The 22,115-nt window shown below is 40.3% G+C and overlaps 2 protein-coding genes across 5 annotated transcripts; both read right to left on the bottom strand.

Annotated features, from left to right (window-relative positions):
* Nucleotides 1-5,776: 5,776 nt before the first annotated feature.
* On the bottom strand, nt 5,777-10,775 carry LOC309687585 (dehydrogenase/reductase SDR family member 11-like). The gene is made up of 7 exons (XM_082502666.1): nt 10,092-10,775; nt 8,358-8,567; nt 8,031-8,125; nt 7,214-7,343; nt 7,004-7,096; nt 6,855-6,920; nt 5,777-6,738 (listed from the first exon to the last, which is right to left on the bottom strand). The coding sequence occupies exons 1-7, from the start codon at nt 10,320-10,322 to the stop codon at nt 6,697-6,699; spliced, it is 867 nt and encodes a 288-aa protein (XP_082358792.1). The 5' UTR covers nt 10,323-10,775; the 3' UTR covers nt 5,777-6,696.
* Nucleotides 10,776-11,934: 1,159 nt separating this feature from the next.
* Nucleotides 11,935-20,436, bottom strand: LOC309688366 (dehydrogenase/reductase SDR family member 11-like). Of its 4 annotated transcripts, XM_082504028.1 has the most exons (10): nt 20,364-20,435; nt 19,145-19,217; nt 18,724-18,799; nt 18,270-18,414; nt 15,696-15,905; nt 15,383-15,477; nt 12,900-13,029; nt 12,676-12,768; nt 12,524-12,589; nt 11,935-12,417 (listed from the first exon to the last, which is right to left on the bottom strand). In XM_082504028.1, exons 4-10 carry the CDS (start codon nt 18,399-18,401, stop codon nt 12,376-12,378), a joined length of 768 nt encoding a protein of 255 aa, XP_082360154.1. In that variant the 5' UTR covers nt 18,402-18,414; nt 18,724-18,799; nt 19,145-19,217; nt 20,364-20,435; the 3' UTR covers nt 11,935-12,375. The 4 variants fall into 4 exon arrangements, with proteins under 4 accessions (XP_082360154.1, XP_082360152.1, XP_082360155.1 ...); XM_082504026.1 differs by lacking the exons at nt 18,270-18,414; nt 18,724-18,799 and having other exon boundaries at nt 20,364-20,436; XM_082504029.1 differs by lacking the exons at nt 18,724-18,799; nt 20,364-20,435.
* Between the last annotated feature and the right edge of the window lie 1,679 nt (nt 20,437-22,115).

The raw sequence follows: 22,115 nt of genomic DNA, 5'->3' as shown, positions 1-22,115 counted from the left end.
CTTGATTTTTTTCCTTCTGGCTGCAATGAATTTTTAAAACAATCTTATTATTTTTTAGGTCTTAATATATGATCCTAAAAAAGCAGAGCATTCCGTGTGTCACGGCCCGAGGCCTCTCATCAGAAGGGTGAAAGGTACCCTTCCAACGTGTTTAAAACAGGGCACCTACTTTTATTTGTAGACCTTATATGAACTCTGGGCTATGTTGTGGGATTGTCTTTATTATGTAGTTTAGATTAAGATGGTTTAAAGTTACTTGCTATGTGGTTTACAAACGTTATGGGTTCTTTATGGGCATTTGAGTATTCAACTACTTTTGTTTGTATTTAGAAGTGATGGGCCATTGGACTCTAACTCCCTCCCGATTCTGCCCCCTCTCCCCTCTCTCCTCCACGGTCTCACTGAACTCTGTCACACACACACAAACACACACACTCTCTGACTCACTCACTGGCCTGCACCAGTTACCAGTCACTTTGTGGAGCATTGGACTGCCATTACCTCATAAGACTTTGTTGTTACACTTTCTCTTACTGTACATTACTAAATCTCCATTTGCACTATTTGCCTATTTGCACTACTCTGCCTGGTTTACACTCAATGTCACTTACCCATTATATTGTATATTATATAGCTTTCTTGTTATATGTAAAATTGTATTTATTTAAATTTTTACTTTTTAATTATTTTACTTGCATTTTTTAATCACTTTTATATTTAAATATATTTAAATGTTCATTTGCTATTTATCTAGGGATTGAAGAGTAACGCAATTTCTATTCTCCGTATGTCCTGTACATGTGGCAGAATCGACAAATAAAGTTGACTTTGACTTTGACTTTGACTTTAACTGCCAGTTACCTCTATCTGAATTCTGTACATCATTAATACACGTTCAATTCCTTTTCTCGTAATTTTTTTTTATAACTAACGTATTAGTAATTAGACTCTGCAACCATGTTCTACCGTTTTGTGCTAGTCCTGGTCGTTTTTCTCAGTTTATTTCTACTTTTTTCACCCGTGTCTGGGGACCCAGAGCAGAGATCCTTTGTTTACAGTAAGGATCAGCTGTTAGCGCTGAGTCCTGCAGCGGTACTGCCGGCGGACAGACCCGATATTCCCAGCGAGCTGAGGAGGAAAAGACGGGGGTGTCGTGCTGGGAAGGAGCGCCGTCGCCCGAGAAGGAGACGTTATCGACCATCTCTTCCTTCTGTAATTATTGGAAACGTAAGATCTTTGCCCAATAAGATGGATGAGCTCATGTCGCTAACCTGGTCACAGAGGGAGTACCGGCAATGTAGCATCATGATGCTAACGGAGTCGTGGCTAACATCGCTAACTCCGGACACAAGCGTGACACTACCGGGATTCCAGCTGCTGCGAGCGGACAGGACCAGAGACAGCGGTAAGAGGAAAGGAGGGGGACTGGCAGTTTTTGTGAACGACAGATGGTGTAACCCTGGGCACATCACTGTAAAAGAGCAACTCTGCAGCAGAGACATTGAGCTGTTAGCCGTTAGCATGCGTCCGTACTACCTGCCCCGGGAGTTCTCGCATGTTATCGCGATAACAGCGTATGTCCCCCCCCTCGGCCAACGCGGATGCATCCTGTGACTCTCTCCACTCTGTGGTCAGCAGACTGCAAACACAATCACCGAGAGCCCTTCTCATAATATCAGGGGACTTCAATCATGCCTCTTTGGACTCCACACTGCCCACCTTCACCCAGTATGTGACCTGCCCAACCAGAGTCAATAAAACACTGGACTTACTGTATGCCAATGCAGAAGAGGCATACAGTTCATCACCTCTCCCTCCCCTGGGCAGATCTGATCACAACCTGGTGCACCTTGTCCCTGTGTATGAGCCCTTAGTGCGCAGGGAGCCACCAGCCACCCGCACAGTACAGAGATGGTCAGAGGAGAGCGAGGAGGCTCTTAAGGACTGTTTTGAGTCGACTGTGTGGGAGGTGATTTGTGATGACCACGGTGAGGACATCGACAGCCTTACTACATGCATTACTGACTATATAAACTTCTGTGTGGATAACACTGTACCTACCAGGACTGTACGGTGTTTCTCCAACAACAAACCTTGGATTACCCCAGAAATTAAAACCGTCCTCAAGCAGAAGAGGAGGGCCTTCAAATCCAGAGACAAAGAGGAGTTGAAAAGGGTGCAGAGAGAGCTGAGGGGACTGATAAGGAATGGGAAGGAGAGCTACAGGCAGAAGATGGAGAACCAGCTTCAGCAAAACAATGTTGGTGAAGTCTGGAGAGGCCTCAGAACCATCTCGGGCCACAAACAGCAGAACTCTCTGCCTGGGAGGGATGTGACGTGGGCAAATGAACTGAATCATTTCTTCAACAGATTTGATTCAGCCATGAGGCAGTCTGCAACATCGGCTGCAGACTCACCCACCCCCACTGCTGCTGTTCCACCTCAGACACTTCACACCTCCTCTATTCACCCTGCTCACTCCCCCCCACCCCCAACAACAGCATCCAATACACACTCAACACAAGGCTCCAGCCTGTCTCTCTCAACCACCCAGGTTAGGAGGGAACTGAGGAGGATTAATGGCAAGAAGGCAGCGGGTCCAGATGGCATCAGCTCGAGGGTCGTCAGGTCCTGCGTGGACCAACTGTGTGGGGTGATGGAGCACCTCTTCAACCTGAGCCTGAGGTTGGGAAGAGTCCCACAGCTCTGGAAAACCTCCTGTGTTGTACCAGTGCCAAAGACTTCACGCCCCAAGGACCTCAACAGCTACAGGCCGGTGGCTCTGACATCCCACCTGATGAAGACCCTGGAGCGGTTGGTCCTGGCTCAGCTTCGGCGCCTAATAAGCTCATCACTGGACCCACTTCAGTTTGCCTACCAGCCTGGCATTGGAGCGGATGATGCCGTCATTCACCTCCTACATCGTTCCCTCGCTCACCTGGAGACCGCTGGAAGCACTGTGAGAATCATGTTCTTTGATTTCTCCAGTGCCTTCAACACCATTCTTCCCTCGGTTCTAAAGGACAAGCTGGTGAACTCTGGAGTGGACCATCACCTCACTACCTGGATCCTGGACTACCTCACCGACCGACCACAGTATGTGAGGACTCAGGGCTGTGTGTCGGACAGGGTCGTCTGCAGTACGGGGGCCCCACAGGGAACGGTTCTGGCTCCGTTCCTCTTCACCATCTACACTGCAGACTTCTCCCACAATTCCACCCAGTGCTTCCTGCAGAAGTTCTCTGATGACTCTGCAATAGTCGGCCTCATCACTGATGGGGACGACAAGGAGTACAGAGGTCTGACCCAAGACTTTGTGGACTGGTGCCAGCTGAACTACCTCCAGATCAACGCCAGTAAAACCAAGGAGCTGGTGGTAGACTTCCGCAGGCACAAGCATTCTCCACTGCAACCACTGAACATCCAAGGTATGGACATTGAGGCTGTGGACAGCTACAGGTACCTTGGTGTTCATCTGAACAATAGACTGGACTGGACTCATAACTCAGACGCCCTCTACAGGAAAGGGCAGAGCAGGCTGTACCTGCTGCGGAGACTCAGGTCGTTTGGAGTGGAGGGCCCACTCCTGAAGAAATTCTATGACTCTGTTGTGGCTTCTGCTATCTTTTATGGCGTGGTCTGCTGGGGCGGCAGCATCTCTGCTGGGGACAGGAAGAGACTGAACAGGGTGATCCGAAGGGCCAGCTCTGTTCTAGGATGCCCTCTGGACCCAGTGGAGGTGGTGAGTGACAGGAGAACGGCGGCTAAGCTGTCATCCCTGTTGGACAACATCTCCCACCCCATGCAGCAGACTGTGACAGCACTGAGCAGCTCCTTCAGTGGGAGACTGCGGCACCCACGGTGTGGGACGGAGAGATTTCGCAGGTCTTTCCTCCCCACTGCTGTCAGACTCCATAATAAAGACTTTAACTGATCAAGCACACACATCCATACATATGCAATAATACTAAGTGCAATAATCCTTTCTGTCATCGTTGTATTTTTACTCAGTTGTATATAGTATTTGTATTTGTATTCTATTTTTATCTTATTGTATATTTATTTTATTTTATTCTACTGTATATAGTATTTTATTTTATTCTATTCTGTACAGTTGTGTACTGTATTTATTCTTATTGTATTCTAATTTTTGCCTCATAACTTTTGCACTGTCCACTTCCTGCTGTGACAAAACAAATTTCCCACGTGTGGGACTAATAAAGGTTATCTTATCTTATCTTATTATTTAAATGATCGTTACTTATTGAACTTATGTTATTTCATCAGGGTTGTGTTTACTGCCAGATTCTTCATGTGGTCAATACTGGTTTATAAGGCATTTCTATTGCTTGGGACACCAATCTATTCTGACTTTAAGAAGAAAAGGTTTCTTCATATATAAACTGGACATGTCAGATATCAGTTATTCAGATTACTTTAGCTGACTTTAGCTGACAAAGATATAATTGATCTGCTCTTTGACACTGAAGATTAAGATTCGTATTTTCCTTTTTATTTTTTTGTAAAACAACACAGTCAGTCATGCCCATGCATACCATTTATCATGGTACTGCTAAATTAGCAGAACAGCAAAGATATTCTCTATAACACTGTTGAGACTGTGCATGTATGGGTGCAGCAACCTGGGCTAAATCTGTCTAACCTGAATGGACAGGATTTGCTGTCTCATGCTCCCAACAGTGACAAATACACAAGCAAAAAGCAAAACTAGAGAAAAATCATCCAAGAGGGATCAGAAGAGAGCAATGGCCTCTGGTAAAACTGTTTGCAAAACCATTTCATTTACAGGGGTTGTCTTGTTGTTGCCATCTCTTCAGGGCACCATGGTTACTGTCATGTGCACAAAAGCGGATTAAATGGATTCACAACAGATTATGCTTCCTAGATGGGGTCAGTGATATGTTAAAGAAATCGCTCATTAAGGTCTAGTAGCTCACAAATGTCAGCAGAGTGTGACAGAGTATAAAAACAAATATAAAATCGAATTAATATTTAAACCACGCTGTAAAAAAGAATTACGTAGAAAAACAGAAAATGTCCTGGTAATTTTCTGTTTTGACTTCGCTGCACTCAAATGAAGTCCAGAGTCACCAGATTTCAATCCAACGGGATGTGGGAACTTAAAAGATTCACATTACGGATGTGCATCTAAAAAATCTGCAGCAACTGTGTGACCAAAATCTTAGTAGGAGTGTTTCCAGCACCTTGTTGACTCTGCCATTTAGAGTTTAAGCCGATCTGAAGGCAAAAGGGGTCCAACTTTGTAATAGCAAGCTGTATCTAATAAAGTGGCTGGTGATTGTTTTTCAGGCAACACTTTAACAAAATTTATATTTTATTACAGCAGTTAATTATGTTGATCATTTTCATGAACGAGTGTTGATGGCTTTATCTTCTCTCGTTTCATAAAGGATGCCATGGATCAAATGCCAAAGGAGGAACGCCCCTTTGAATTCAAACAGCTCTTACTGTGGCCGCCACATAGACATTTCTGTCACTTCACTCAGTTTGTGTGTTCTGGGAAATTCAATATGTTTAAATAACATAACATAACATTAACATTCTCAGGACTTTTTACATTTACTTTCACATGTATTAGTAGTATGTTATTCATTAACGGTATCCAAATATTTCAGCTATTTTTCAGCCCTTTCTGTGCCATACAATGTATAAATTTAATTTCCTTTAAATAATACATAATAATTATGTAGATACATAATTTTCTAATAAAAAAAAATAACAGAGTGCAACAAAGTTTCCTTGAACACCATTTTATTAGATAAGTTAGTGAAATTATTCAGAACAAACATCATAAAGTTATATAAGGACCAGATCATAAACTGTCCCCTGTGTTTCAGTCATTACTCACATTACCTATGAGATGCTACTCTGTAAGATTCCCTGAAGTACACTATCATATAATTAGCAAGAACAACATGACCTTAAGCTATAGCCCCACACACTGACACAAATCCCTAACTTACGTGGATACGCATTTCTTTTAGCGTTTAATTCTAAACGCTGAAAACCAGCTCTAACACTGTTTAAAAAAAGACTGCCACTGTGATTACACTGTAGAAACAGGTAGAGTGGGTAGAAATGGAACCTCCAACCTCATCACTGCATTTGTTAGATGTTTAAGATGAGGCTCTGGCTGCTGGGCAGGGGTTAGCATATACTCAGCTTTAATATCTCTCTGGGCTTTTAACTAGCCTTGTGTTTGCATGGTGTGTGTGCAGATATTTGCAAAGAGCTAATGTTGAGTTAGTTGTATAATGCAGTTGCTTCCATCATGGATGCAGTTTGTGCTTTTACCATTGTGCTCTTGTCAATTCATGCAAAACAAGAAATACAAGTAATGTCCTTATTTTTACTCCTCAGAAGTTGATTCCCATTTTACAATTTTCCTGCTGCTTACACACGAACTAAAATCAGCTGGTTATAGAGCAACAGCAAGACATGATTAACAGTTTTTTCTTTCTATTTGGCCATCCTCCAGATGATTGGAAGAACCTTTAAAAGGCCAGTAGTGCTATAATTGTTACAACTGTGTTGTATTACTGAAAAATGTACCGTAATCTGATTACAGCAGCATGTTACACCCAATGCTGGTCGTCAGTTTCATAAAGGAGAAGAATTGGTCTTATTAATTCAGGAGCGTCTCGTGGTGCAACTCTAAGACTTCTGCTCTGTTGCTAACATCTGAACCTCTCCAATCTGAAAGAAAAGTTATGTTAATGTTACCTTTTTATAACACCACATAATACAAGAAAACAAAAAAAGTTAAATAAGTCACAATTAAAAGAAAATGAAAACAACAGTAAATCACAAACCAGAACATGAGGAGGGGCACCGAGCACGTATATAACAGCGTTGACAACGTCTTTTGCTTCCAAAGGCTGCAAGAGAAATGAAAATATTATTTTTTTTAATCCGAGTAATCATCTAAATAGTACATGAACTGCCGAAATAATAATCTTACCTTATATGCAGAGAAAGCTCTGGCTTTTATATCTGGATTGTTGCTATAGAGCCGCAAAGGAAATTCAGTCTTCACTAAGCTGGGAGAAATGCTCTGCAAAAGAGTAGATACTGAAAAGAACTTCAGGAAGCATTGTGCATGTGTGTCATAGAAGCTTATATTGGTGGTAAAGGCAGCCTTGGAGCTGGTTACAATGTTTTAAAGCCTTACTGTGGCTCGGATATGGGTGTTTTCTGCACGGAGCTCCTGCCTTAAGCCCTCAGTCAGAGCGGTTACAGCAAACTTGGTGGCGGTGTAGAAATGTGCATCAGCAAGGGGAATCACATGATGTCCACATACACTAAAACAGCAGGCAATTTGTTAGCTTTTACACAGATGGGCATTAAACAACATGTATTGATCTTTAAGTTATTCCTTTAAAGCCATGTCTGATTGATTCAAGAAAATCTGTGGCCCACCACAGAGCTGTATCAGGTCTGTAACAATCATTTTGTTTTGATGATTTGATAATGATAATTCCTGAGCTGTGCACCTTTTCCAGCGCAGACATTTTTTCTGTGTGTTCCATGTGGGCCAAGAGGTTTTTGGATTCTCTTGGCTGTTTACTGTTCTGTTGTTGGTCCTTCAGGGTTTCATTTTCTAGCCATAATTCCTGTTTGGTTTTCTGTGATTTTATCATCAGCTTAGATTTTGCTTTCTTTCATATTTCTCAGGTATAGTTATCATTTAATAAATCAACAGATTAACTAAATCACTTTTTTCTGATTTAGCTCAGCTCTTATCCCTGACACTTTTTCTTATGGACTGTGTGCTGGCTAAGAATAAATGAGGCATCTTTGGTTCCTGCCCTCTGCCTCTCTGCATCCTGCATTTGGATGCATCTCTTCAAGATTCTAAAACCGTAACAGTAAGTTTTTCTATCATTGTTAATGTAGCAGGAATGTTGTATTATAACTATGTGTAGATGAAACCAACAGTGTATGCGACATGCGGGCTCGTCATTGTACATCAGCAAATAAAAATGCACCTGTTTATGTTTATGATGTGCCCATCGTCAACATGTCTCTCTTTCATTGACTGATATGCTTCACGTGCGCAGATACTCAACCCAAAAACGTTCACCTGCAAGAGACCGAGAAGAAGAAAAAAAACTTTACATTTAATCATTTCTTCTTGTGCACAAGTGTAAATTAACCCACAGTGTTAATTCTTACTCAGGTGCAACATTAAAAGCACTGATAGGTTACATTTATTATTTTAATGTATTGTTCTGCTGGGACACCCTTGATGTTACTTTGAAAGAAATCACAAACATCGCTGCAGACCAATCCAGGAGATAACACTGAGCTCTTACATCCATCATGTTCTTCCAGCCGCTGGTTTTGCCACTTAGCAGCGGCTCTGGGTGAGCCAAGCCGGCGTTGTTGATGCACACGTCCACGCCTCTGTGCTGCTCTTTGATCGCTGCAAACATGGACAGAATCTCCTCTTCGTTGGTCAAATCACACTTGAAAGGCACCAGAACACCAGAGTGGCCGGCACTCTGACACTCTGCTGCCAGTTTCTGAAACCAAGCAGGAAACAAAAACAGGCTTCAGAATCCCATGTGTGTTTAATGTATGTAAAAATCGTTCACAATTTAGATTTATATAAACTTAGTGTAAATAAGTAGATTTAAGTTTTCACTTTGCATATCACCTCTAAGTTTACAGATTGAAGTCAACTGAAGAATCATTAACCAAAGTCTTAAAGGGAAAAATAAGCTGCACAAATGCCGTTTTAACATAAAGCTGCCGTCATATTCTGTCTGAAAAGATGACAAACTTCAGGATTCCCTTTGTGTGTTTGCTCTGTGTTTCAATCTACCATTTAAACATTTACAGTGAGGAACATAAGTATTTGAAAACCCTGCGATTTTGCAAGTTCTCCCACTTAGAAATCATGGAGTGGTCTGATATTCACATTGTAGGTGCATTCCCTCCGTGAGATACAGCATTTAAAACACAATTCAGGAAATCACATTGTATGATTTTCAAAGAAGCAAGAATTCTGGCTCTCAAAGACCTGTTACTATGCCTTTAAAAAGTCCACGTCTACTCCACTTATTAATCTAAATTAGTAGCACCTGTCTGAGCTTTTTAAAGACACCTGTCCACCCTACAGCCAGTCAGACTCCAACTGCCTCCATGGGCAAGACCACAGAGCTGTCAAAAGAAATCAGAGATAAAATTGTGGACCTCCACAAGGCAGGAAAGGGCTACGGGGCAATTGCCAAGCAGCAATTGTTAGAAAACGGAAGAGGCTAAAGACGACTGTCTCCCTTGGACTGGGCCTCCATACAAGATCTCACTTCATGGGGTATCACTGATGATAAGAAAGGTGAGGAATCAGCCCTCAACTACACAGGAGGAGCTGGTTAATGTAATGAAGAGAGCTGGGACCACAGTTTTAGAGGTCACTGTCAGTAGAACACGTGGTCTCAAATCATGCATTGCACGGAAGGCTACCCTGCTCAAGTCATCACATGTCCAGGCCCGTCTGAAGTTTGACAGTGACGATCTGGATGATCCAGAGGAGGTGTGGGAGAAAGTCATGTGGTCAGATGAGACCAAAATAGAACTTTTTGGTCTAAACTTCACTTGCAGAGGAAAAAGAAGGATGAGTTGCATCCCAAGAACACCATCCCTACTGTGAAGATTTGGGGGTGGAAACATCATGCTTTTCTGCTAAGGGGACAGGATGAATGAGGTCACCATTCAGAATTCTTGCTGATTTCCAAGTGTTCAAATACTTACGTGCAGCAGTGCAATACAAATAAATTTTTGCTTGAGGCTCTTTGTGAACAGCTCACAAAGAGTATACTATACAGCAGGCACATGATTATGCAGTGATGCCTGCCAAAGACATTTTCTACATTTCTGTGGTTTTGAGGTGTGACACAAACTGTGAATTGCACAATCAACACATAGGTTTATGAGAAAAATACATCTAACTCTGCTGAAAAATGATCCTCATAGCATTAGATATCAACCAATACTTCGTGACAGAGTCACTTTACATTAAATTACTCCCCGCAGAAACTGCAAACCTGTATTTTTCCGACGTCCCTGGCGCAGCCCACCACTTTCATTCCGAGCCGTGCCAGCTCTACAGCTATAGCCGCCCCAATCCCGACCGAGGCTCCGGTCACCAAAGCCACTCTGCCCCGCCAGCGCTCCATCACAGCCCGGACGCCGGTGTTCAGACACGCACGAAAGAACAAGGAAAGAATCACAAGTATAAAGAGCGTGAGTGACGAGTGTCCTGTGATATAAAGCATTTATATAAACATCTCAAACATAACTGACACCGAGGCTGCAGCACATTGGCACAGCAGAATTCCTCCTCCTCCTGAGTGTACCCTGGTGCCACGCTACGCCCCACGCTCTAAAACAGGTTTGTGTGCTGCATTAAAATCAGGTGCAAACATAGGAAAACAGATCAATCAGCTCTGTTGTTGTAATTAAATACTTCAAGGGAATTCAGATTGCACAAACTGATCAAAAGCAAGTAAAACTCCGACTTAAATTTAAGAGTCACATCTAGTATTAGTATTTATTTCAGTACTGGCTATACATTCCTTTGCACCATCTAATGTGCTTCTAAACGGACACAGGAAAAGTTGAGTTTATATAACGATAAATACATGGATAGATTTATGCAAATATTTTTAGGATTGGTTTGTTCACTTATTTGCAGGTATTAGTAATGTGGAATGGACATTATAGAAATATATATGAGCTATTTTACCACTGATTTATGTATTTTTTATCTTAAATATATTACTATGTTAAGCAATTCTTTTTGAATACTGAAATATATAATTTGAGATATTTTCATACTTAAGGTTTAATGTTTTACACCATAAAGTTTTTCTAACAAATATCCGTGAAGTGCAATTAGATAGGGAAGTACAACAAAGTTCCCCCCAAAATAATTACTTGATTATTTCATACCTTAGTATATAATGTCTATAACAACTTCATAAAACTGTTTAATGACAAGTTAAAATCATCTTCATAAATGTAGCAAAGAAGTATAAAAAAAAAATTCACTCCATTATTTGACAAGGTCACATGGTGTAGTTCTATAAGGGCTGCTCTGTCGCTTGCACCTGCTTTATCGGGAGTGTCCTTGTAGAGTCATGGAGCAAATTCAGTCTCCAATAAACCAGAGAAAATGCACTGCAAAAAAGAGTGGATACTGAGGAAACTCAGAAGAGTTGTGCAGGTGTCTCACAGAAACTGAAATTATGTGATTAATGTATGTGAGAGTGGGAAACTCCAGCAGATCCCAGGAACAATATCAGACCTCTGTTCAGAAGAACACAGTCCTAGAAGAGCGCACCTTCATACTCCCAGGGTCTGGTAGAGGACCCGAGCTTTAAGGATAAACTACCCGCAGGAGAGAGAGGGGATTAAAAAAAACAATGAAGTCTAGTTACAGAGTTTCAAAACACATGGCATTTGTTTATGCCATTACTACACATTAACTAAACACACAAGAAGCCAGCAGGAAGCACATTAGGAGCAAAGCGAGCTGGAACACAGTGTGACACAACAGAGCACACAAGCAAACCGAGACTTTAAAAACACAGGACATGGAAAAACAAAACCGAAGGAAAGCAGAAAAGACAACTCACAAAGTAAAGCCGAAAGTAACCAACTAGACACAGCACTGTGAGAAAAACACACAGCATAGAGAAACATGTGGGAGGCTACAGTCAACTAAAACACAAAGAATCCACCTCTAAGACTACTTATCATTTTAAGTATAAAACAGAATGTACGATGCTGGAATACTGACAGAGACACAAAAAAATAAAAGAAACTCAGTCAATTAGTAATCAAAACCACAGCTTAAGAATAACAACGAGTCAGTAGGTTCACCATTTTATTTAATTATTTACATGTATTTGTGATGTGTCACTTATTGATATTACATAAATATATTTTCTATTTATTTTTGCATTTTCTTTTTCTAAAATTTTTACAATTATCTTACATATCTTGCTATACTTCATTAATACTACTAATGCTTAATTTCTCAAGTACATTTATACTTAAGGTTCAGACATGGTTTTTAAACGATAAAGATTTTATTAAAAATCAGACTTCCCTTAATGCAATTTAAAAAAAGAAAGAAAAAAAAGAAAGAAAGAAAAAAGAAATGCAACAAATTTCCCCTGAAGATTGTTTTTTATTTTATACATTTGTGAAAAAAAACAACACCATAAAATTGTTTCATGATCGTATCAAGTCATTATCTTTTAAAATGTTGTAAAGAAGTGAAATCTGTCATTGTATAATTTGAGAGGGTCTTGTGGTGCAGCTCTAAGACACCTGCTCTGTCCCTCGCATCTGAATGTCTCCAATCTGAAACAAAAGTTACGTGAACGTTGTCTTATTATGAGTCAAAGTTAAACAGGAAAGTCTTAATAAGACACAATAAAAAGCATAAAAACAAGAGCAAAGCACAAACCTGAACATGAGGAGGGGCACTGAGCACATATACAACAGAACTGGCAACATCTTTTGCTTCCAGAGGCTGTGAGAGAAGTGAAAAGTGACTGAATACTCTTTACTTGAGTAATCATATCAACGATACTTTAATTATAGGAATGATCCCTTTACCTTATATTCTGAGTATAGACCAGCAGCCTTATCAGGATCGTCTTTGAAGAGCCGTGGACCAAATTCAGTCTCCACTAAACCAGGAGAAATGCTCTGCAAGAAAAAAAAAAAATCATGAGGGAACTCCTGTACGTACTGTGTATGCGTCTCATAGCAACTGTTACTAGCATTATGAATTATACTAGCACTTTATGAGCTGGTTATGGTATATTTTAAAGCCTTACCGTGGCTCGGATATGAGTTTTTTCTGCACGCAGTTCTTGCCTCAGGCCCTCAGTCAGAGCGGTTACAGCAAACTTGGTGGCGGTGTAGAAATGTGTAGTTGCATTGGGAAGTACACGATGACCGGACATACTGCAACATCAAACAGATTACAAACCTGAGCAGGTGAGCAGAAATAACATTAAAAGTTCTTCTTTTAAAAGGCAAGTCTGACTGAATGATGCAAGAACTTCTGTGGCACACAGAAGCTGAGGTCCAGAGCTGCAAAAACTGGTTTATACTCACAAAAATTGCTTAAGTCCAAAATCTGGATTTGATAGTTTGATACTGATCTCCAGTCTGGATTTTCCTTCAGCTTTCATATTAGTTTGGGTTCTGGTTGGCCAAAATAACTGGAGATGTCACTTTATTTAGGACAGTTTTATGAACATTTTAAATACTGTCTGACATTTTTTTTGATGGTTTATCCTGCAGATGAATAAACACTGACCTCAATGAGGTCTTTAAAATCTGGACTCAGTTATTTTGCAAATTTCTAAATGTTGTAATAACAGGCATTTTGTCAAAGCAAAGTGATGGCTGTTTCAGTGCAAAAAAGGTCCGATCCCTACAGAAAACAGAAATCACTTCGGTGTTAGGGCTGTCCGATATAACGATATATATCGGAAGACGATATGAAAAAGTCTATCTTTTCATATTACGCTATCATTTGTTTCATGGTGTCACAAAATAAACTGTTTACGACCATATTTTTTCATCGTTTTGATGGTCACTGTAGTGGCTATATTAATTTCTTAAAAATCTCTCTTTCTCTTATATTTAAAATAACCACACTACGGACGGACAAGTGACTGTTTTTACATGTTGTCATTAGCAGCTACGACGGTAAACCCAGTGTGTGGCTCCGTCATCCGCTTGTTTATTTTCCACATAAACCTTTTACAATAAAGCTCAAGATCCTGTTGAGATGTTTCAAAATAAACTGAAATGATGACAAACAGAAAGACCACTCAAAACAAATTGAGGACCTTATTTCTAAATGAGGGGCTAGCTCTGTAGCATGGATATGGTTTGGTTATGAAAAGTCTGACATGGACCAGAAAACTGTGCTCTGCAAATTATGCAGGAAACCGATCTCCACCTCAGACTCTAACACGGCAAACCTCTTTAACCACCAACACAAGAGTCACGCAAAAGATTATGGAGAGAGTTTATGGATGAGAAGCAAAAAAAGAGCAGTCAGGTGCTTAAAATAAACCTTAGACTCAAACGTTAAAAAACAGGCTTTTCCAATGTAATAAATTCATCCGAGTCAAGGTTTCTGGATAACTGGAGAATATTCCTCATTGAAAAGGGTGCCAGAGGGGTTTTCTATGAAGCCAGATTAATGGCTTAGCAAACTGAGGCTTGAGCATAAAGGCACAATTTTCTCTCTAACTTGGCCAAATAAGCACAGTAAGAGCAGGTTGTGTTCTGAGTTTTCATCTAAAATTGACTGGTAGCGCCATGCTTTAGCTGATTTCGTTCTTTTCTTTTCTTTTCTTTTTAATTCATAGCATGTTTTAAGTGAAATACAGATTCTCTGCTGGGGGAAAATGTTTTATATGTCCAAGTTTTTAAGCTGAACTTTATGAAAACCACTGAAGAAAGCATTGCATTGTTGTGGGGATGTACATGTATTAGTTTGGTGATTTGTTTTTAACTTTGATTCTGCTGGAAGTGCAGCAGAACACACACCAAGAGTCTTTGTTCAAGCAATCAAGTTAGTTTCCCTTTGATATATTGACAACATAAAGAAATTTCCATGTCTCCTGTGTTAACCTGTGGGACAATAGGCCGCACCAAGAGGGAACTCAATGATAAAATAATTTAATTACAATTAAATTTGTTTATTTTACCGCTCTTTGAGCAAAATCCCAAGATTTGCAGCATTAACCTTTTGTCTTATTTGCAATTGTTGAATTTCGCTGCTATAGGTTTTATATTTTTTCTTTAGCGATTTTTAATCCGTATTTTAACATTATTGTCAACAAAACGCCTGTTTTTAGTGTGCTCAGCGCATGAAACAGAAAGTCCCACTCAACAGAGAAAGTTGACAACCACCATTGTGACAACCGTTACTACCATAATGGGGCTTTAGGTTTTGCTGAGCCAGCTAACCTAAAGAAAGCCTGGCTGTGTTGAACATCATCCGTAATACACCCCTCAGCACAACTGCACCGACAGGCAGCATTGTGTAAACTTACCTGCTTGAATGTGACGAAGTTCATTAAAATGTAAAAGTCCTGCCCTCATTTCACTTGTAGCTTTCTTTCAAAGTTAGAAAATGTCGGCCATTTAAAAATAAAAAATTGTGCAGAGTTGCAAAATTAATATCATATTCACAATCTGAATAGAGAACATGCCAACATGAAAACATATGTGTGTTCTTATTAATTCAACAGTTTTTCACTTCACAAGCTTGCACAAGCAAATAAAACTGCACCTGTTTATGTTTATGATGTGCCCATCATCCACGTTTCTCTCTTTCATTGACTGATACGCCTCACGCGTGCAAATACTCAACCCAAGGATGTTCACCTGCAAGAAAACAAACAGAGAAATCTTGCACAACAAAGGTTTTTAAGCAACTTTGAATTCTGTTTAAAACTGTTTGAAAGTGTTAATGTTTAAACAATACCACAGCAGTAAAATCACTGATGGGTGACCTTTGTCACATTTGTTATTTCAGTTCAATGTTTTACTTGAAAACCACTAGTGAATGTCACATCAATGTAAACCAGGATCTGAGCTCTTACATCCATCATGTTCTTCCAGCCGCTGGTTTTGCCACTTAGCAGCGGCTCTGGATGAGCCAAGCCGGCGTTGTTGATGCACACGTCCACACCTTTGTGCTGCTCTTTGATCGCTGCAAACATGGACAGAATCTCCTCCTCTTTGCTCAAGTCACACTTGAAAGGCACCAAAACGCCAGGGTGACCGGCGCTCTGACACTCTGCTGCCAGTTTCTGAAACCAAACAGGAAACAATAACACACTTCAGAATCCCATCTGTGTTTAATGTATGCAAAAATCGTTCAAATGTTAGATCTATATAAAGTTAGTCCAAATAAATAGATTTTGGTTTCACTTTGCATATCACCAGTAGCGGTTTTTGATACGGGCAACACGGGCGGTTACCTGGGGCGGCATCGTGGTGGGGGGGCGGCATCACGGGCATCGGCAAACAAAAAATTAAAAAGAAAATTGCTCGTGCTCATGCTGCCCCGACATCATGCCAGCGCATATTGGGAATGGCATAGGCACCGATCGGTTTTCTATCGCCCATTTGCTGGGAGTAAGGGCGCCCTCCGTTTGCGCCTGCTGCTTGCGGCAAAGGAAGGAGAGGGCGGGGCAGCGGGGGATTCACTGGCTGGCTAGAGCAGCGTCTAATAACCCACCCCCAAAATAAAAACAAACCAACAAACACGAAAACGCCTGACATTATGATACAGACTTATAATTTGCACCGATGATTTTGCGAAATTCTATACGTTCAAAGTGAGCGCGAGAGCCCTCGGTGCGCCTGCTTGCTGCTGAAGTCAAAGTAAACTTTGTCATCTCCGCTACATACAGTCCAGTATATAGAGAGACAAGACGGCGAGGTTCCAGTTACAAAAGTGCAAGTAAACAAACAATAAATATAAGAAGAGTAAGAAAATAAATATACACTTAAGACTCGGGGTAAAGGGATAAATAACAATTTAAAATTTATAATTTACAGTTTGATGATTTAAAGTCTCACACACAACACATCGAAAGGGGAGGAGAGCCCTGCTGCTTCCAAATAGAGCACATTTCATTCATAATGCTGTAAATCCAAGCCCATTATGTATTCTTGATTTGAATACTGGGTTGTGTGAAATCCCAGAAATAAACCCTAGACAAAGTGAATCTGTGAACTAAGGTGTAGGTTTATTAAGTTATGTTGTGGTGATCCTCGAGTTGGGGGATGGGTGTTCATACTGGAGTGCAAAATTAAAACCAAGATGGACAAGAACAGTTCAAAGCTATCAGGTGCTCAGTTTAGAAAAAAAGAAAAGAAAAGAAGAGGAGGAGAAACGAAGGATACAGGTAAGCAGATGTGTCATTGGATAATGGCGGGTTATGTATCCTGAAACAATCAGAATCAGAATACTTTATTAATCCCTAAGGAAATTATGTGGGTTACAGTTGCTCCAAGAAGAATTGGTAAAAATAGTAACAGTAACAGACTACTCCAAACTCCAAACAATACATTATGTTACAGATTTAAATATTAATTAGTCATTGTCAATTGTTGATTTGTCCTGTTCTCATTGTATGATGAATTATGATAGCTGTTTGGTAGCCGTTTGCATACTATGCATACTCTCTCAAGACAAGAACTAACAGACTTAAAAACTCCTTTGTCCCACACGCCATCAAACTGTTTAACTCCTCTCTGGAGGGGAGAGGGAGGGGAAACAGGAGGACAAAGGAGGGGGGAACAACTAAGCTGTAGTGCCTCTTCACCTCACTGTGCAATACCTTGTGCAATACTTTTTGTAAATAGTCAACAGTGCAATAGACTCAATACTTGAAATGTGCAATTCACTTGTATTTTTATTTTTTATTCCTATTTATTCTATTTATCCCCTTTGTATATTTTATTTATATTTGTCTCTGTATTTATATATGTGTGTGCGTATATATATATATATATATATATATATATATATGTATATATATATATATATATGGAAGTCGAATTTCCCAGAGGAACCCACCCGAGGGATTAATAAAGTTCTATCTCTCTCTCTCTCTCTTCGTGTGTGTGTGTGTGTGTGTGTGTGTGTGAGTGTGCGTGTGGGGGGGGTGGGGGGTGGCAGAGGGAGTGTTCGCCCAGGGCGCCAAACAGGCTAGGACCGCCACTGCATATCACCACAAAGAGCAGTGCATACCATCTATAAACAGTCAGCTTACGGATCTGTGTTCAGATGTTATACCAACTCGAATCTCTGCCATCTGAATAATCACTGGCCAAAGTCTTAAGGTAAAGAAATCTGCGCAAATGCCGTTTTAACATAAAACCGTCGTCATATTCTGTCTTTCTCATATAATATCACTTTCTGTTGAAAGTAGCATGAGTGACAGTTAGTTGGAATTAACATTTTGTGCGCAAGCTGTTTAACCGACGACTAAAGTGTAAAGCAGAAAAGCGCTATACAAGAACGAGCACAATTAGCGTTTACCAAATAAGTGACACGGCTGCAAATTTTCTGCATAAAGCCAACAATAAACAGCAACATTTACTGTGCGATTTACATTAAATTACTCTTTGCAGAAAGTTTGAGTTTCTATATCAGAGCAAACCTGAATCTTTCCGACGTCCCTGGCACAGCCCACCACTTTCATGCCGAGCCGGACTAACTCTACGGCTATAGCCGCCCCAATCCCGACCGAGGCTCCGGACACCAGAGCCACTCTGCCCCGCCAGCGCTCCATGACAGCCCGGTAACTGCAACACACACGAAAACACCACAAGTATGAAGAAAGGGACGTTGAGCCTGCAGCACAGTGAGCCCTGGAAATGTCAAGCACATGCGAACCGCAAACGTCGCACACTCAGTACGTCATACGTCTCGGCGTATGCGGCGTTCACGTAAATCAGTTGCAAACCGTAGAAAGCAGTAGCATCAGTTCTGTCACTGCGATTACATACCGTACTTCAACCGATCATAGCCTTACTCACATTTAATTGACAGTAACGCATATCTTTCACTTTACTGAAGTTAAAACATATCAACCATTAATAGAACAGACAGACCTGTCACAAATGTAACTCCCACTGCGTATTTGCTCCGTAAAATCAAAGATACGACGTAGAAGCCGTGACTCAAAATCTGTGCAACGGCAAAGAAAGAGCATGGCTTAAGAGGGAATGTATTCATATAGTTTTAAGTCTCTGTGACCACGAGCATTACAGTTTATTTGGATAACTTCTTCACAATAATAACTGTCTCGCCACTGCTCCACCAGGTCACCTCATCTGCCAGTAAGAGGCGCTAAAAAGCAGGGCCGTGCAGAGACGTTTAAAGGGGCGGGTGCTCAAAGTTAAAAAGGTGCACATTGAACCAGGCTGAATAACAACAACACACATTCATCAAGAATCTAATATGGCATCGCATCATACTATATCACTGTTGTGAGGTGGCGACAAGGCAAAGCAAACGTAGCCTATGTTTTACCTGATGGGTACAATGTTGCTGTTGAGGGGTTGCTGCTGATAGTGCTTGAGGGCAGGGCTGTGTTGATCTGAGACTGTAGACATTAAAAAGTCCATAGCAGAGATGGTAGCTGATTAAACAAGTGTCATGAGATAATAAAAAAATGCAAAGATTGGTGACAGCTCTTGGAACCATAAGGCAGCAAAAAACTGTGAGAAATAATGTAGGCTCTGCCTGTGAATCACTCTTTGCTTCTCTTCTTTCTTCCATCCCATCATCTCATATATCACTCTCCACTTGCTGTCTATCTGAGAACAAGGCACAACTTGCTATTGCAATAAACTATAATCTAATCATCCACACCTAACAACTCTTGCACTTAATCTATAATAAAATGATGACAGAAAAATGTTATAGCACTGCCTTTAGTAGCCTCACACAGCTCCTACTGTTTCCTCCTCATGTCTTTACCAGGCATGTCTGGACAATGTTATATCATGAGTAATAATTAAAAAAAAATCCATATACATAAAACAAACACATGCAAGCACACACAGTGACATTTTAGACCTTCTTCAGAATACTGTATATACTATGGGCATCACGGTGCTGATCCAGAATCCTTACATTATTATTTGTTACTAGAGCTACAATAATAAAGCAATGAGGAGGGGGAAGTAATAAATATGAAAAAATGTCATTATGATGATTCCATTTGTTTCACTATCCACTCTGTGCAGGGGCAAAGCTTATTACATTTTTAAACTGTAGAGATACAATCATTTTACTGCTGTAAAATCCAAATTGTCTTATTTAAAATATAAATCTAATATAATCTGCTTCTTAATGTATGTTTTTTAAAATACAGCGTGTGTTTTTTAAAATATTATAATAATGCATAATTATGTGGACATGCATATTAGACCGTTTTTTAGCAAAAAATAATCCCCCCCAGAAAGGCAGGAAAAGCTCTGTAACTTACTTTAAAACTAAATATGTTCACTAAAACGGTGACAGAGCTACAGACCCATGACAGCCTTACACAGTGAGCTAGCAGCTATGACCAGCACTACTTGTGCAGTTAATAAAAGGACAGGTGTGTTCGTCGCGCTGTTGCAAACAAAGCACGCTCATTTGTTTCAGTTCGTCAAATTGCGACAAGACAACTTACCAACGTGTACGTAATAAGCCAATACTCCTGGGTGCTACACACTACAGTGTACGCTGTACACCTACTTACTGGTTTTGTCGCATCACTCCGTATCTCTGAGTTAACTTGTGTTTCTCCTACAGCTCCGGACTGCAAAAAATGCGCGTGCTCTTTGTGAGCTCGTTCCCGGCTCGTAACCAGCGCGTTCTGCCGTCAGGAGCGATTATTGCTTAAATGTGATCATGTGACTGATGCAAGCCAGATCCTTTTATTTAGCAAAACTGTGATTAATAGTATGTATTATTGTTGAGGGGCACAGACAGGACTCCGCACGCACACACACATAAAAAAAATTAAATAAAAAATAAATAAATTAAAAGTTGCCTCAACAAAAGGGCACTTTGGGGACCCATCAGGAAAGGGGCGGGTGCTCAAGCCCCTCCAGCCCCCCCCCCCTCTGCACGTGCCTGCTCCTGAGTGTACCCTGGTGCTACGCAACTAGAAATATATATGAGCTATTTTACCACTGATTTGTGTATTTTTATCCCCCCAGATTTCACTATCAACTTAGATATATTACTATTTTAAGCAATTCTTTTTGAATACTGAAATATATATTTTCAGATATTTTCATACTTAAGGTTTAATGTTTTACACCATAAAGTTTTTTCTAACAAATATCCGTGAAGTGCAATTAGATAGGGAAGTACAACAAAGTTCCCCCCAAAATAATTACTTGATTATTTCATACCTTAGAATATAATGTCTATAACAACTTCATAAAACTGTTTAATGACAAGTTAAAATCATCTTCATAAATGTAGCAAAGAAGTAGAAAAAAAAATTCAGTCCATTATTTGACAAGGTCACAGTCCTAGAAGAGCGCACCTTCATACTCCCAGGGTCTGGTAGAGGACCCGAGCTTTAAGGATAAACTACCCGCAGGAGAGAGAGGGGATTAAAAAAAACAATGAAGTCTAGTTACAGAGTTTCAAAACACATGGCATTTGTTTATGCCATTACTACACATTAACTAAACACACAAGAAGCCAGCAGGAAGCACATTAGGAGCAAAGCGAGCTGGAACACAGTGTGACACAACAGAGCACACAAGCAAACCGAGACTTTAAAAACACAGGACATGGAAAAACAAAACCGAAGGAAAGCAGAAAAGACAACTCACAAAGTAAAGCCGAAAGTAACCAACTAGACACAGCACTGTGAGAAAAACACACAGCATAGAGAAACATGTGGGAGGCTACAGTCAACTAAAACACAAAGAATCCACCTCTAAGACTACTTATCATTTTAAGTATAAAACAGAATGTACGATGCTGGAATACTGACAGAGACACAAAAAAATAAAAGAAACTCAGTCAATTAGTAATCAAAACCACAGCTTAAGAATAACAACGAGTCAGTAGGTTCACCATTTTATTTAATTATTTACATGTATTTGTGATGTGTCACTTATTGATATTACATAAATATATTTTCTATTTATTTTTGCATTTTCTTTTTCTAAAATTTTTACAATTATCTTACATATCTTGCTATACTTCATTAATACTACTAATGCTTAATTTCTCAAGTACATTTATACTTAAGGTTCAGACATGGTTTTTAAACGATAAAGATTTTATTAAAAATCAGACTTCCCCTAACCAGCTCACGCACCAAAAGTTTGAAGAGAGGGACGTGCCAAGATAGATATCCCCGACAGAATTAGTTTCCTCTGCGTCGGGAGCGCGCACTAGGTAGGGAGAACGGATCCCGTTGACTTCGCCTCCATTCCAACCAACTAGACGTAGAAACAGTGATGAACTATCAAAAACATAAAGA

This window comes from Aulonocara stuartgranti (assembly GCF_965226115.1).
Source record: "Aulonocara stuartgranti genome assembly, chromosome: 14".
NCBI classification, from domain to species: domain Eukaryota; kingdom Metazoa; phylum Chordata; class Actinopteri; order Cichliformes; family Cichlidae; genus Aulonocara; species Aulonocara stuartgranti.
This window is presented reverse-complemented; position numbering and strand designations above follow the sequence as displayed.

What these genes read in the sequence shown, in the direction of transcription:
- LOC309687585 (XM_082502666.1), bottom strand. Translation starts at nt 10,322, where the DNA reads ATGCTTTATATCACAGGACACTCGTCACTCACGCTCTTTATACTTGTG. An exon ending in GGGACGTCGGAAAAATACAG is followed by an intron (nt 8,568 to 10,091) that starts GTTTGCAGTTTC and finishes GCTTGGTTTCAG; the next exon opens with AAACTGGCAGCAGAGTGTCA. An exon ending in CACATCATAAACATAAACAG is followed by an intron (nt 7,344 to 8,030) that starts GTGCATTTTTAT and finishes CTGCTGTTTTAG; the next exon opens with TGTATGTGGACATCATGTGA.
- LOC309688366 (XM_082504028.1), bottom strand. Translation starts at nt 18,401, where the DNA reads ATGGAGCGCTGGCGGGGCAGAGTGGCTCTGGTGTCCGGAGCCTCGGTC. An exon ending in GCTGGAAGAACATGATGGAT is followed by an intron (nt 15,478 to 15,695) that starts GTAAGAGCTCAG and finishes GTTTTCTTGCAG; the next exon opens with GTGAACATCCTTGGGTTGAG. An exon ending in CACATCATAAACATAAACAG is followed by an intron (nt 13,030 to 15,382) that starts GTGCAGTTTTAT and finishes TTGATGTTGCAG; the next exon opens with TATGTCCGGTCATCGTGTAC.